This window comes from Tasmannia lanceolata, unplaced genomic scaffold (assembly GCF_043159265.1).
Source record: "Tasmannia lanceolata isolate RefF3 unplaced genomic scaffold, GAP_Taslan_0.1 ptg000016l, whole genome shotgun sequence".
NCBI classification, from domain to species: Eukaryota; Viridiplantae; Streptophyta; class Magnoliopsida; order Canellales; family Winteraceae; genus Tasmannia; species Tasmannia lanceolata.
The window spans coordinates 4,190,882-4,207,576 of NW_027518693.1; the positions used below are offsets into that span (position 1 = coordinate 4,190,882).

At 36.5% G+C, this 16,695-nt stretch overlaps 1 protein-coding gene across 1 annotated transcript; it reads right to left on the minus strand.

Moving 5' to 3' along the window:
• Window positions 1-392: 392 nt before the first annotated feature.
• Window positions 393-8,088, minus strand: LOC143848320 (uncharacterized). Its single transcript, XM_077357233.1, has 7 exons — window positions 7,847-8,088; window positions 7,623-7,764; window positions 6,978-7,076; window positions 6,715-6,840; window positions 2,953-3,262; window positions 2,781-2,871; window positions 393-953 (listed from the first exon to the last, which is right to left on the minus strand). The coding sequence occupies exons 1-7, from the start codon at window positions 7,955-7,957 to the stop codon at window positions 513-515; spliced, it is 1,320 nt and encodes a 439-aa protein (XP_077213348.1). The 5' UTR covers window positions 7,958-8,088; the 3' UTR covers window positions 393-512.
• Window positions 8,089-16,695: the final 8,607 nt, after the last annotated feature.

The window sequence follows — 16,695 nt, forward strand, 5'->3', positions numbered from 1 at the left end:
GCACTTTTGAAAAGTATCTTCGCAACTACTTATCATCAAATTTAAAAGATGATAGATTTGGAATAAGGATATCCTTCTCTTTCAGTGATAAGTTCAAGGATAATCCCATTCTGTCCATTCCAAAATGAATATCCTTTTTTGGCATACTCAAGAACTTAATATTCCTGTTCTTCAAAGGTTTATATCTTAAACATGAAAAACATCACTTTGTTTCAAATTAAACAAAAGTAAAACTGATTAACATATTTTTGGATTTTGGAGATTAAACCCCTTTTCTTTCCATAAATCATATGCATGAGTTAAAGAAACTATGTTAGGAAATAATGAAACTGTTGTTTTGCCCATAAATCATGAAAATATGGCATAAAATGTTGCACATTTACACAAAAAAATAAAAGTAAAATGATGAGTGTATTAAGACCAGTCTGCATGCCATGAAAATAGGTTCCTTGAAATAAAATAAAATATATATGCAACTTATATTGATTCTCAAACATTAAATTCATGGACTGTTAAGCTCCATGATTGCTGGAGCATGGCATTGAAAAAGTGACCACTTCAAACCTTCCATTTTCCTTATCTACCCCACAATTCACAGTAACTTCAAATCTGAAAGGGCTGTTGTTACCTGGTTGCAGTATCATTTTCAGTAAAATTAACCAAATCCTATACAAGTCTGGCTTCTTCTTCTCCACCTTGTCTTTTGCTACCTGCGTATTTTTTGGTTGCTGGCTTTCATTTACATTCAGTGATTCAATATTCACACCTCCTCTCCCAGAAACTTTAGAATGATCATTGGCACTCATATTACCTTCACAATCAGGCAGCTGATCCTTCTTTTTCCCTTGATAGCATGCATAGACACTCTCAGCAGTAATGTTTCCAAACAGAATTTCCGCAGCTTTATTCTTAACAAGAAGTGGAATATGTTCTGATTGGTCCCATACATATAGCTGCAGCAATAAGAGAAGCTATAAGAAAGGCGAGAATTATAATTTTCACTAAATTTCAATTTAGTGAGAAACAATCTCAACTTTAAAAAATGAAGTGAAACAAGTAGATATTGTCAAAGTGGGAACACTGAAATTTTACAAGACGTAAGTGGTAGTGTAGGTATTTTATTAGATCTTTATGTGACTGATTTTTGTGAAATCTGGGATAATATCCGATGGTAGGGATCGACTCATAAGAAAGGATTTCAGAGCACTTCAATAAAGTCATTATTGTATATTTTGACATTTTTTTTCTAAAGGACAGATGGACGCATGTGTGCGTCCCAGACTTGCTCTTTATTCAACTCTTTCTTTTCTCTTAGTCATAGTGTCGATTTTTAAATGATTTCTAATTACTGGAGGTAATGTTAATGCATATGGTATCAAAGCCTTGGTGGCTTTTAATCTAGGATCATGGGGATATAATCGACTGCCAGTACATGATAATCATAGAAGGTGGCTTTCAGATAGAGAGCACTACTTGGTTGTTTGGAATTGGAAAGTACCATAACAACTACAGATGTCACAGAATGTTGCACTGACAAACAGGGAAGGCAAGTGGAGTGACTAGCGTTCTAAATGCGTTTTTAGTGCAAGATCAGGTTTCAAAAGGCACTTCTAGTGATAAGAGCATTGATCGAGAAGGGGTTGATTATGCACATCTGGGATGTGAACACTCGACATGAGGCTAGGGATTTTTTTTGAAAGATAACAAAGCAGTTTATATTAATAGCTAAAACCACCAGTTAATAGCAGTCACCTCCCTGGGAACAAAGCATCCCCCAAGCAAGCTATTGCTTACCGACAACAAGAAATAATAAAATGGGCAACATTTTACTCTAACCATCCATCCCACAGTAGTACGAAATACAAAAACAACGATAACAGATCCAGTGGCTCTTCCTCCTTTCCGTCAGCTTGGATAATCTGTATCTCATCCCTCTACTCTCCATCCTTAGCTAACTTGTCCTAGTCTTCATTGGCTGATCCCCTTCTGTGTTTGAAATTAGGTGCGATTTGATTAACCAGGTCCCTTATCTCATCCATGAGATTCGACAGCTTCCACAGTCCAATGGCTTTGTTTATAGCCCATGCTATGATGTTGGAGTCGTCGCCTTCAATGTGTCACAAACCATTTCAGCCCCCATAGCAGTGCTATTGCTTCGGCCTCGTTCACATCACAAACCCTGGCTGACCCAGAGTATGAGTATACTGTTCGGACATCTTAATTCCGCAATAATACACAAGGGTGCCCTCCAATGCTGATTTCTCAAAGCTAAGAAAACTTTACAATTACAATAAGCCATACTCTAATGATATTATAATTTATTTTTCTGAAATCAAGTCCTAGTCTCTAAGGATTTTTTTATTTTTTTTAAATCAGCAGTTTCATATGAAATTGCCCAGGAGACCAGATCATGTCCAAAATATTATGAATATTTCTGTCATCCACTAAAAACAAAGGTGCTGCACGAAGAGTTTGTTTTCGTTGGCATGTCCTGTTAGAGATGTGTCATCACTAATCACCTGGACACTTCTACCCCTTATTATAATTTCATTAAATTTTTTCCGAAATGCCTGTTCATGTCCATCACATGTTAAATATCAACACGAGTCGTGTATGAAACAGCATAGAATGAAACAAAATCAATCATTTGAAGAGCCACAAGTGTTCAAATAATTCCGAAGACAACCAACGGATTAGCTAATTTCCTGAATGTGTGTCATATTCATTATTTCTAAAGAGAGTAGTTTCAAGACACTGAAAAGAGTTAGGGATGCCCTCACCATAAATGGTCGATATATCAAGCAAACAACATGGAGATGGTTAGAACTTTTTTGACAATAGAGTGGAGCTGCATTTTGCTCTGGTGAAGACCTGTTTCAATATAAACTGAAAATAGCATCATTGTTCAAAAGTATTAGAAATGAAGAGAAGAAAAATCTTGTATTTTCATACCTAGAATCCAATGGAAAACCGCATAGCTTGCAGCCAGTGCAAATAAGAGCATCCATGATCTTATTATCTTCCATCATAAAGAGTCTCTTGTTCACAAACATTTTTTCCATCTCATATTCCTCATCATGTCTCCGGGTAAATGGAAGAGACATTTCTCCAATGCATCCATAAAATGTTGCATTACAGGAATTAGTTAGACTTGATACTTCCAAAATCGAGATGCAATCATGTGATTTTCTTTCTTCATGCACCTTCCAATTTTTCAATACTCGCCTTTTTTGTGGTGCAATGTCCTTGCATAGTGGAAATCCTAAAACATGTAACAAACATAAAGTTCAAACTTCTATTTCATTAAGGTGGATTACAAAAACATGGAGATAATAAAAATAACTTCAATGGTGATTTTATATTGAAAATTCCCTTGTTCGTAAATATATACAAACTTATAAGAAAATGCTTCTCTTGGAATAACGAGCATCCATGGAGTTTCCAATATTTGGTAAACGAGAAATACAACATGCAACATATAATAACTTTACGAATATCAGCCTGACTTTCGCAGATGATAATGCATCCTGTAAAAAGAATATGTTCTTAAGTTATATAGTATAGGCTCAATTTCCTATATGAATTGTATGTATGATACATGATCAGGATAGGCCCCATAACATGCCACTTATGAATGCCATACTTGTAATTATTTGAAGTTTGTTTTTATATATCATAAAGAGTGGGGAGTCTTGGATAGTGCTTCAACTCACACGAACAGAGCTCCCTTCTCACAGCTCCTCCACCTCTCCTCTTTAATTCTTCTTTCTCCATTTTCGATTCCTTCTCTTTTGCTTTTATTCTTCAGATTATCACATGGCATCAAAGCGAGACCCGATCCAGATCTTAATTGCAATCCTAGGTTCAGATTTCGAAGGTTTAATTCTTTTGTAAGTGAAAAATGAAGATTGGCAGTAGCATACACTACATGGGGAAATCTGAAGGAGTGTATTTTTCATTGTTCATGCTATCTATGTCATCGTTGGATGAAATCTTGTTTTGTTGTCGAATATCAAAGAGATCAATCAATTTTTTAAGCTAACCAAAGTGTAATCACTTCCACATGAAGTACTCAGAATGACAACCAGGGTTTGATGATTACTATGGTTAAACTCAATGAAAATAATTATTTGGACTGGGAGCAGTCCACTAGAATGTTTATTGGTAGCCGAAAGAAGTTGGATTATATATTTAGAAAGGTTTAAAAACCAACAGAGGAGGATCCCTCCCATGGTGACTGGGAAAGTGAGAACTTTATTGTTATGGCAGGTTGTCACATTCTACTGAATCCAGTATTAGTACAAGTCCTCTTTTCTTGAAAACTGGGATGTTATATCCTGAACTTACTCTCAACGAGAAGATTTATCCTGAATACCAGCTGCACACAAAGATCGCAAATATGCAGAGAGTAGTCATCAATTGAAGAGTACTTAGGGTTCCTCATGCAAAAGTGGGAGGAACTTGATTACTACAGACCCATAGCACCCAATATCAAAGACATACAGAAACAAAAAAGAAATCCAGTGTATTCAAGTCTTCAGGAAAGATAAGTTACCCTTTACAGTTATGTTAGATAGGTGAACCTAGCAGAAAAGCCACTGCGTTAGGAACTGGTAATGGAAGAAAATTCAGCCCTGGCTCTAAGGGCAATAAATGGGTTGGAACGGGTAATGGAAGAAATCAGTCACGTTAGGAACTTCCACAACTGATAAAGGTATGTGAAAAAGCATTAAAGAAGACACACCATAGATACTTGCTATGATCATCACACATATCTAAGCTCTGAGATGAGATCGACCAGCGAAAAGGTAGAACTTCCTTGTTACGTGCCTAGTCGGCCGTAACACAAATAAACAAAAATAAAAGAGAAATGAGGGGGAGAGAGGTTGATTCGAGGCAACCGGACCTCCTAATGGCTCAAATTGAGAGGAACCATGACTCTCCTACAAAGTTTCCTTTGCTGTAGAATTCTTTTTTCCTCTTCATTCCATTGAAATACAAACTTAAATACAAGCATAAAGGTAGTTTTACATCACTACCCCACTAACCCACTTACATAACACATAGGAAATAACTAACATCCACAACCTTAAACCCATAACCACATAATTAATAACCACAATCTAACTAACCCCACTAACATGCACATATCAATCCACAACTGATAGGGAACAGGTAGACACCAATCAATATACTACGGGAAGCTCAATGACAAACCCAGGGAATATGCTAATAAGGACTTGAGTCAACAACTTGCTGCCCTCAAAGCTTCATTTACCACCTTTCCCACCAAGGAATCATCGGGAAATATCTACACATGCCTCTACTAATTATACTTCCACCCAATCACACTCTTCTGCTTCTGGGATCCTTGATTTAGGAGCTGCAGACCATATGACAGGTAAGCATGATGGTTGCCTTTCATTTTTTCTCCCATTTCAGTGGGGTTACACTGCGTATGGATTCTCTTTTAAGTTTTTTGGAAAAGGAATATCAACTTTATTCTTAAATTTGTTGCCCTCTATTATTCATGTTCCCAATTTTCGTTTTAATTCGATATCAGTTAGCACTCTCACAAAACAAACTAAATTGAAGTGTGATATCCTTCTTTTTGGATCTTTCAAGACTTGGAAATTATGAAGATGATTGGTGGTGGGAGTGATGATAATGTGCTGTATTTGTTGCATACATATAATATTGTCCAACAAACCATCATTCAGAGTCAATTGATTTAACTAGTCTGGAGTATTTATGGCATTGTCAACGAGGACATACTTCATTAAATCCTTTGAAGTTATTTTCAAATAAATTTGCTTTAAGTGAGTCAAATTTATGTTGACAGAGCATTGTAGAACTACTTACCCTCCTAGTATCAATGAAAGTTATACATCATTTTCTTTCCTTTTTATTCAATCCAAATCCTGGATCCATCTCATCATCTTCTCTCTTCCCTGTTTATCTTTTGATTCCATGCATACCAAACTGTAGACCGCTTCTCCTTCAGCCCTAATCTATTTTTTAGCTCTACATCCCGTTTGATTGCAGGAAAATATTGACTTGGATAACACCATAACCTGGATCGCTAGATTACAGGATGGCACTCTCAAGAAATTAGTCTGTGCTCTATATGCTGATGTTGTATTCTATCCTAGAATCACTCTGTCCACAGTTTGGTTAATACTATACTAGCCTGGATTGTACATCTGGTATTTGGTTGCCAATGTACCATCCTGAAATAAATATGAACTGCCGTTTAGCCGGTTTATTGTTGTATTTAGTCAGGTAATGTATCTTAAAATTTGAGACAAAGACAGAGAGACAGAGAGGTTGATGGAAATAAAAGGTCCATGCACGCTGATAATAAACCATTTTTCATTACACCATTTTAAAATCCATTTTAATGGCCTTAATCACAACTTTAGCCATCTTAATGAAGTTGCATTGAGCATTATGCTGTCCTTCCTCTGAAGACTTTTCACTTTACCTCAGAATTTCACAAATAGTCTACATGCAGTAGCTATGAATATGGTCATTCAACATTTACAATCTAAAGAATGTCTGAAAGAAATAATTTGTAGCATGCATGACCAATATAGAAACAAAAATATATTGCATCTGAAAGACTGGAACCCTAATGTAACAGTCAAATGAGACCTAATTGCTTTTACAAACAAAAGCAAAACTTGATTATAAAATTCCATAAAGGCTCTGTACTTGATAAGTATGATTGTTGGACAGTATGAAGTATAGACCCCGTAAGCTGCACCCATTCTATCACCTTCTTCAGCTTTTCTTTTGTTGTCTTCCCCACTCCACAATCTGCTAATAGTTCATCTATGCCTATACAAACGAAAATATTGATTATTGAAGGAAAATATGGACCACAACTAGGGGTTAAGTGATTCATAGTAAGTTTCATAATGATGAACCAGTAGTGGTGCTGAGAAACTTCAAGTGTGGGGATTTCTAGAAAATACCCTTAGAGGCAAGTGATTCATAATGATGAACCAGTAGTAGTGACGAGAACTGGACTGTTGTAGCCTCCACAACATCCCCAAATTTTACAATCTTTACATCTGGAGCAAACAGAAAACATAGTAAGTGTCAAGAAACAATGAGAAAGATTGAAAATGCCAATTGAACAATGACAAAAACACACTTAAAATGAAACATTAGATTCCAGCCAAATATCCAATAGAAGGTAACAAATAGTATTCAAATTGCAAACCTATCCCAATCAGCAAACATATAGAAAATCTAAAGAAAGAAAGTAGTTTCACATGATATAATAACAACAACAAATCTAAAATAATAATGATAAAATATTTATTAAGAGGCCTCAAGTAAAACTGTCTTTACATTAGTTACATATGTGATCCACCCCCTTGTAGTGTATAAAGAGTACTCATAAACGCACTAGTAGAGAGGGGGTGGCCTGGGGAAGAAAAGGGGGTGATTATATCACTTCATATGTCCTATGATTCATATAAAATGCCAAGATTAAGAACTGTTCAACACTAGTTCCAAATACTTGAAATGTCATACTGCTTAAAAACAATACATAGATCACATGATTACATTTGAGAGAATGAACATTAAATGATAATAAAAAGGCATCTTACTTTGTAATAAAACAATATCACCAGGAAATAGCAAAGATCCCAAATGCTTGTGCCATACAGATATGGGGAAGTATGAGCGTGTATCGTCACCGACCTGAACATCAGTCTTTAATAAGGGCCCACCATTTGAAGTTCTAGATTTCTGAATAAAAATCAGATTGAACATTAGAGAACTAACTCATTTTTTTTTTCTTCAGAGAAATTGAAGATTAGGGTTTAGGCACCTCAATGGGTCGAGATTTGTGAATGAAGACGAGGAGCTGAACGTAGTGGCCGATGTAGGAAGATGATTGAGAGAGGTCGATCAGAGGTCCGTACCATCCGATCGCAGCCATTCATTTTCAAATTCCCCAGATGATGATGTTGCGCAGAAAATAGGGTTTCTACAGTTTTTATCTGGAGGGAAGAGAGAGGTTCGGTGGAAAAGTTTGGAAGTTTTTACTTGGGACAACCCCGTATAGTTGTATTTATGAATTATGAGTTTATGACCACTCTTTTAGACTAGAGGAGGTTGTCTTAAGTAAAAAAGGGGGCGAATATATCTTTTCCCAATAATAAAGGGCTTTTTGCTAATAAGAAGTCTTATACTTTGCTTTATTTGCAAAAATAAGTTTTCTAGTTTGACAATTTGCAAATGAAGCCATAACAATTAAGGGAATTCGCGACGAAATACCCTTGGTTCGTGACACACTGACACACCAATCAAAGCATGAGGTGTAAAATTGTGGGCCCTACCTGATGCAGAGCCGCAGAGGCTAGGGTGGATATCGTGGGCCCTACCCATCAAAACATAGGATAAAATGGTAGGCACCCGATGCTGGGTTTGAGTTGAATAGGTGGGGCCCACCTTATCAAAACATATTGTTGAGTTTCATGGGCATTTTGGTCTTTTTATAAGGTAATTTTCGTCTTTTCACATGTGTGAATATATGGACATTTTGGTCTTTTTACGAGTCAGAAAAAATCTACCATAATATTAGAACACGATCAACGATGAATCCGGTGCAGGGGTGCAGCGAGCGATTTTGTTCGTGCCAATCCACGAATGTTTCAGAAATAGAAGGCCCATTGGGGGTTATTTGCATATAGGGGTGCAACGTGGGTCAGGTTCAACGCCAAAAAAGTTGGGTCGGGTAAGGTTGAGTTTGGGTTGAGGGCTGGGGCAACGCAACACGAGTGAAACCTGACATTTTTTTTTATTATCAATTTTCTCTTGCAAGCTTAAAAAGTCAGGTTGAGTCGGGTTGAACTCGGATCGAGTCGGGTTTGAATTGGAAAATAGGGTTTCTCGGGTCGGGTTGGAGATCGGGTTCGGGTTGAGTCAATGGTTCCTCAGGTCGGCTTCGGGTTAGACATAGATGCTAGGTCTATCCCTCCCATTTTGTCTGATCTTGTGGTACATGACTCCGTGGGAGCCTGTTACGTCCAGCTGTAATTGTTTCTTTCTTTTAATTCAAATCTCGCAGGGGTCCGTGCCTGACACAGCTGCCCATCAAAAAAGAAAATAGTTCCTCAGGTCGGGTTCCGGTTTGACCCAACCCGACCTAGGTTGCAACCCTTATTTGCATAGTCAGTGACAATGAAATAAAGGCCTTGGCAGATTTTTTGGTGGCTATGGAGATGACAGACTTGACAGGGTGATGAGAGAACACACTGCCGCATTGTTGGGCCTACATTGGGACAAAAAATAAAGGGGAGGGATGTCCCCCCCCCCCCCCTCTTTTCTGATGGCTATTTTCCCCTCTTCAACAGTTTTCGTTTACTTTTATGATAGGGTTATATATTCATGCTTTTAAAATCAACAATTTTATATTATTAAATTTGAAACTTTCCACGAAAGCATAATTAAAAGGGGAGCGGATGCACACTGTCATTGCCCTAAGTCTATCCAAAAGGCCCTTAAAAGTCAGGAGATGACCATCATCTTATTGTCGGTGTTGCCATAACTTCATAAATGTCTTATGATTTGGTAAGTTTAAGCTATTTCCCTTCAACATTTATATTATTGAATTCCCACTTGGATTGAACTTTTGTTCGGCGTTGAATGTAAGAAACCAAGCTGATTTCATTCAAAACGAGATAAATAAAAATTGAGTTGAACAGGCACTCAATGTGTGAACATTTATTTTGGCTTTTGTGACTTACTTTTGATACATCAATGATAGAAATGCGTATGGCTCATGTCGTTAAACTATGGTGGGGTTTGGACTCAAGCTAGAGTTGGACAGAAAAATAACATGACAAACACTAAAGAAATACAATATTTAATCAGTACAATGACTTTAGAGGAAGAAAAAGTGATTAAACATGTCCTCCACCCACAAACATTAACTTCTGGTAGTGCAATCATGGGACCACCTTAACTTGGTCATTGTGATAAAAGTCCATAAAAAATATTCTAGATTAAGGTGAGGGAGATGATATCCTCACTCCACCCTCTATTTTTTATTTTTCTAAGGCTGAGATTGGATTGCAGAATCAGGAATCAAAATCCTAATAATATGGTTTCAATTCTTGTTCCGATTCTTTTGCAAATGAAATTCGATAAATTAAAATTAAAAAATATTCTAATAAAAATTTCATTCCAAACCGAGTGGAATCAAAATACTGACTCTTGGGGCGGGAAACAAGTCCTGACATTTTACCTCTCTTTAAATCAAGCCTGATGTTATTTTTGCCACTTTGGATTGCCCGAATTAAGCATTGGAATCGGCATCCATTCTGATTCTTCTTCATTCGGGTGTTTGGTTCAAAGAAATGAATGGAATCATGGGGCAGATATGACACCAGGGTGGAATCAATAGAAGAAAATTGTTGGAAGCTGCTTCCTGCCCCAAGGTGGTAGTATTCTAATTCTGCCTTGGTTGGAATCTAATTTTTTTTTATATAAATGATATGGTAACGAGAGTAGGACTGATGGGAGAGACCGACAATGAGAATGTGCCATGTGTGCAAAATATGACACCGGGGTGAAATCAAAGGAAGAAAAATGAACGGCAATGGAATTGGCCCCTTTGGATTGCCCGAATTAAGCATTGGAATCGGCATCCATTCCGATTCTACCTGATTCGAGTGTTTGGTTAAAACTTAGTATTCTAATTCCACACCTAAGTTGGAATGAAATTTTTGCTATAAATTTTTTGAATTACTTCCCATGTGTGCACAAAAAAAAGAATAAAAAAACTACTTTTTGGTAAAGAGCTGGCTTGCGTAACCTGTGATGTTGTGGCAAGAACCCATTTGTTCAGTTCCCTACTCGGTCTTACTCTCGATTTCGCTAGCATTACTCTTTGTTTTTTCATTTCTTTCTAGGGGTTCCAAATATGAATCGGAATAGGATGTGGATTCTAATTCCGGATTCTGGCAATCCAAACACTCATAGGCATCACATTAGTCAATGAGATGAGTGGAAAATAAGGGGACGAGTGCCAATATCAAAACAAGAGTAAGGGCATCAGCTTCATTAGTGTAAAACATTTTATAAAAATATGGCCCACTCCCTAATTTTCTTATGGTGACCATGACATAATGAGATTACCTCAGCAACGTATCATATTTGTTGGACTATTTCAACAAGTGAAATGATATAATCGCCCCTTTCTTAACTTGGGACAACGCCCTCTAGTGCAAAAAAAGTGGTCATAAATACACTAGAGGAGGCTGTCCCAAGTAGAAAAAGGGGGCGAATATATCACTTCCCTCACAACAATATCACTGATTATCACGTGGTTTACCATATATATCATCTCTTAAAAGAAGGGACCCACCTTTTTTAGTGCAATTTTTTAATCTCACATTACATTAGTTATTTCCCAAAATACCCTACTTTTTTTTTTTTTTTTTTTGTGCAAATTTACAAATTTATTCATGTATGTGTTTGCGCCGATTGACTAGCTTGTGTGACTGTCCTGCGTGAGTGGTGTGCGTGCTCGGTCATGTATGTGCGGGTGGTGCGGATGTTTATAAACAGCCTAAAATTCAATTCAAGGAATAGTCAGATTGATTTTCCATCCCTTGGGAATGGAAATCGTGTGATTGAGAAGAAGAGGAGAACGTCACTTCTTTCTTGGGTTCTTAATGCCTTTCTAAACAAAAGAACTTTTTAAGAACGGTGCGATGCCAAAAAAATGACAAGTGCAATACGTTTTTCACTTCTATTTACATTATGGTATTTTTAACAGTACACAAATTTTTGGTTCGAGTAGCACCAATTTTGGGGTGAATAACCAATTTGGGTTTGAGTAACCAATTTGATTTGGACTTTACTTCATTTTGGGTTCAAGTAAGCCGGAGATCATTCCGTTATCTATCATCTCTTCTAACAACCTTAAGAATCATAGTATTCTGATTTAATTTTTCCAACACGCCCACTTTAGCTTTGAACTTCTACACATATCCTTGTTTAATGATAACCGCTGCGTTCATCATCTTAAAAATAAGAGCAGGCGTATAACTTCTTTGACTATAGCGATTAGCGAACAAGTCACTAGTCAATAGCTGTTAGCTGTCTCGCATGACCGATTTCAAATTTAAAAAATGGGTGCAAAGAGTATGATTTATTTCTAAATGACTAACAAATACATATTTAGGGCATGTTTGGCAACCATAAAAAAAATTCATGGAAAATTTGTTTACTTGGAGAGAGAGAGAGAGAGAGAGAGAGAGAGAGAGAGTTGAAAAACTAAGTAAACAAAAATCCTATTTGTTATCACATGCTCTGAGAGTTGAAAAACTAAGTAAACAAAAATCCTATTTGTTATCACATACTCAAAAATCTCTCTCACACCAACCCTCTCTACCCCTTCTCTATCCTTTGGTTAAAAAATATTCCATGATATTTTTCATGGTTGCCAAACATGCCCTTGATTAAATATTTGCAACCCAATTTAAGCAGGAATTGCAAGGAAGCAACAAATCATGCAAGTGGAGCCCACTGTTGGTTTGGTAGGGCCATGCTCTGGATGACCATGTTCACAAAAGTTGGCTTGATCCTATCCGTCCATTTATGGCCTTCAGATGGGCGGTTATAGAAATATAGTGAACAATCTACATTAAGCAATAAAAATCCATCGATCTATCGCTAGAATCATCTAATTGGAGAAGGTTTTGGGGGAAGGGACGTGATATAGTCCCCCCTTTCTTCCTTGGGCCACCCCTAATATGTTGATCCAGGAAGGGAAATGTCAATTTTGCTTGAGTTAATCATTGTGTGATTTGTCATTTATCTATTTATTTATTGAGAAATGCTAAATTGAAGGCTCCCCTCGCAGAAACCACCTGCTGCACCCAATTGGATCCATGTAATGTACATAAAGAAAGTATAACTGTACTTTTTCTCGTTTCTTTAAAAAAAGTACACCCGTCTGTATTCCGAATGAGAAGCATATTTCTTGAAACTACCAAGAAATCTATTTAGAAACTAGTTCCCTAGGAATCAATTTTCTTTTCTTTTTTTTTAACGTTTTTTCCTTTCACATTTAATTCTTTAAATTTTTATCAAAAAATTGAAGATAAAAGTTGTTTTATCAACTAGGGATTTGCTAGGGAATTTCGCCGAAAGGCATTTCGTGGCTGACTTTGGCATGAGAGAAGAAACACCTCAGATAAACTAAATGAGTAAGACAAAATCTACTGAAAAATGAACCTGTGTGGCTGTTCAGCTGCAAATGAATTTTCCAGCATTTTGTAAACTCAAGTTTTATTAGATTTTTTTTCGAAAACTCAAAAAAACTACCTCTTTATCAAGGAAAATTGCAAATCTAATAAACCCTGTGTAGGGAATTTAACCGGGTAGAACTCACCCATAAAAGCTAGCCATTAGAGCGAGGGTGCCCATTCCCTTATAACCCAGCCCCATGCCCATCACTTTACCGATGTGGGACTATTTTCTTTTGTGTGGAACTCCAACACCCTCCAATTTTTTTCTATGGAATTTTGTTTCCATAATTTTTATTCCCCGTATCCTCTGTATCCACCACGCATGTGATGTCATCTATATCTATTATATTATGCTATATATAATAGGAAAACTTGGGTGACCTTTAGGTTTTTTAAAGCTTAGTAAATTTGAAGTTCCTTTGAACAAATAAATACTTTACATATAAATTTTTCTACAGATATTTAATATCATATACAGTTGGACGCTCTAATAATTAATAGTGTGGCCCTATTAATTAATAGTGTTGGTAGCCGCATTTTATGCAATTCTTTAGAGAGCATTAGATACAAGATATGATAGGTATTGCTTATCCTCCCTACGCATCCAGAGCCACGTGGCATTTCCTTTGTTGAAGTTTTTGTTCTCCTACTGCTCATGTTTTTAGTGCACTAGGTTTTATACTTGCGTCTCTGGTAAGGTAAAAAAATCTAGCGACTTGCTACCACTGTCGGGCGGAAATGTGGTGTTGTTGCCTTGCTCACTTCTCCATTGTAATTGCTGCCACTGCCACTGCCACACCAAAGTCCATGGCATGACCACCACAAAAAAATTCCATTAAAGAGAGTGAAGAACATTTTTGTGTACCTACATACAATATGTATACGACATATAATTGGAACAATTTCTCCACCTATATGTAATTCGAAGAACATTTCTTAAAAACCTCTCTTATATCTTACATGGATTTATGTATTATGTGTTGGAAAAAAGATCATAACCTTGGATAGGATAGAATGAAAGAAAATGATCAACGTAGAAGAACCCAACTAGAACCAGGATTAGAGCCGGGTAGATCACTTTTACCTTCTTCATGAATTTTTTTTCTAAATGATTCATTTAGCCGACCCCAACTAGTGACGCAGGCCGGAGCCCACGTGGGATGGCTAAGATCAAAATGATCTCAACCAAGAGGAAATGATAGTTCCGGGAATCCTCAACCGGAGGCAACAGACGTCACTCAACGTTGCTAATCGCGGAAGTCACTCGACGCGACCAAGCCACAAGCTTGATTCGTAGGAGGAATCACTCTACTCCAAAGCAAGGAAAGTTGCATAGAATATTTTTACAGCAATCAAAAGTCCCTTTTCCTCCATTCTCATTCATTCTTATAGAGATTACAACAAAATACTTGTAGTCCAAGACTCCATAAATGCATAGACACATTTCCTAGACACACACAAGTTACTAACTAGTCAAAGCACTCTTTCAAGGCAATTAAAACAAACCACAACTTACTAAGAAAACTACAACTTTCCAAAAACTAAATTTTAAAAACCAAAGACTAGTATTAAAGACCAAGACCAAAGACTATATAATAAATGTGGCTGCATATGACTTTATGCTCTTGCATCAACTAGCTTGAGACAAAGGCTTTTGTTGAGTTGAGTTGAGTTGTGTCGGAAAAAAGATAAACCCGACTTTGAATTGAGCCTCTAGCTCAATTGTTCTTCAATCGTAGGGTCCGAGATTCAGTCCCACCTTACCCATCAAAATAAAGATAACCCCATCTTTACATGTTTTTTTACAGGTATAAAAGCATCTTCAGTTTTTTTTAAACTTTGGGTCTATTTTTACCTCATCGAAAATTAATCATAAAAGGGTTTTGCTAATGAGTGCCCTTAGGGCATTCGTTAAGGAGCATTTAAAGCACCTATTTTCATGTATCCACACTTTTATCCTCAAAACACATTTATTATTAGAGAACCGTTTCCCATAATTTCATTTCTATTACGAGAAAATAACAAGAATACCCCTATGTCATAAAAGATAACAGCCAAAGTACCTTAACCCATTTTCCATGAGATTGAAATATTTTATTATTTTATATGAGATAAGTTTATTTTTGTCATTTTCATGAGATAGTGTATTTTGTCATTTTTATGAGATAGTGTATTTTGTTCATAGGATCGATGATCCTAACCTTCCAATCTATGCATTTTTTTTTATTGTGGTGTCCATTTTAAACTTCCTCAAATCAAAGGGTTAAGATCATTCTATGGAGAAGATTTTACGGGCCCACACTATCTACATTAGGGCCCAACAAATGAATGGTTGGATCACCCACCCAAATAATGTCGGCACATGTATTTTTTTTCATTTGTTAGGGGTGTGCCCAGAAAATATTTTTCAATCCTAACCCCGATCTATGTAGTTTTTTTATATTGCGGTGTCCATTTTAAACATTCTCAGATCAAAGGGTTAAGATCATTCTATGGAGAAGATTTTATTAGAGAATAAAATTAGATCTGAATTAGTGAATAAAATCAGGGCCCAACGGATCACCAAAAAAATGCGGCCACCAGTATTTTTTTCGGGTTGCACGTAAGTGCAGAGCCGTCCACCATGTAAATTGTCTTGCATTAGATAGGTCTTTTTTATTATTTTCTATGAGATATAAGTGTATTGGTCATTTTTTATGAGTGAGCGGTACTTTGATAATTTTCTATGAGATAGGGTCTTTTTATTTTCCATGATATATGAGTTTTTTTTTTTTTTTCCCAAAGAGATAGGTGTATTTAACACTTTCTATGAGATATAAGTATTTTTGTCATTTTTCATGAGATTTAAGTAGGGATATTTTCGTTATCTTTTATGAGATAAGGGTACTCTTGTTATTTTGTCATGGTGGGGGTATTTTTGTAAAAACCAAACCCAAGCCTCTTTTGTTGAAATTGTAATTAAGGAAATAAAATCTCGACTACAATCGTTGCTCTAAGTAATAAATGTGTTTGATGATATATGGGTTGGGGTGCATGAAAATAGGTGCTTTAAATTCTCATTAACGAGTGCCCTCAGCAAAACCTATCATAAAATCATCAATTGTTTTCACATGGATAACGTTCGCAAGGCTTTATAATCAAGAACTTTCAATCTTTGATAGTGACAGTCATAAATTTAAACATTTCCCACCGTTTTTCCTAATATATATATTTGATATTGACACTTACAGTCAAACTATCAGATGAACAAACCTCATAAATGAATCACGCCAACTATTACACAGCGGTCCCCACATTTATTTAATCCGGACCTTCTATTTGATAAACCTGGCTTTCGATCAATCAAAATCTATACGACCCCTTGAACACATTAGCCTTCCTCCATTTAATACAAGGAAATGATATATCTGCCCAC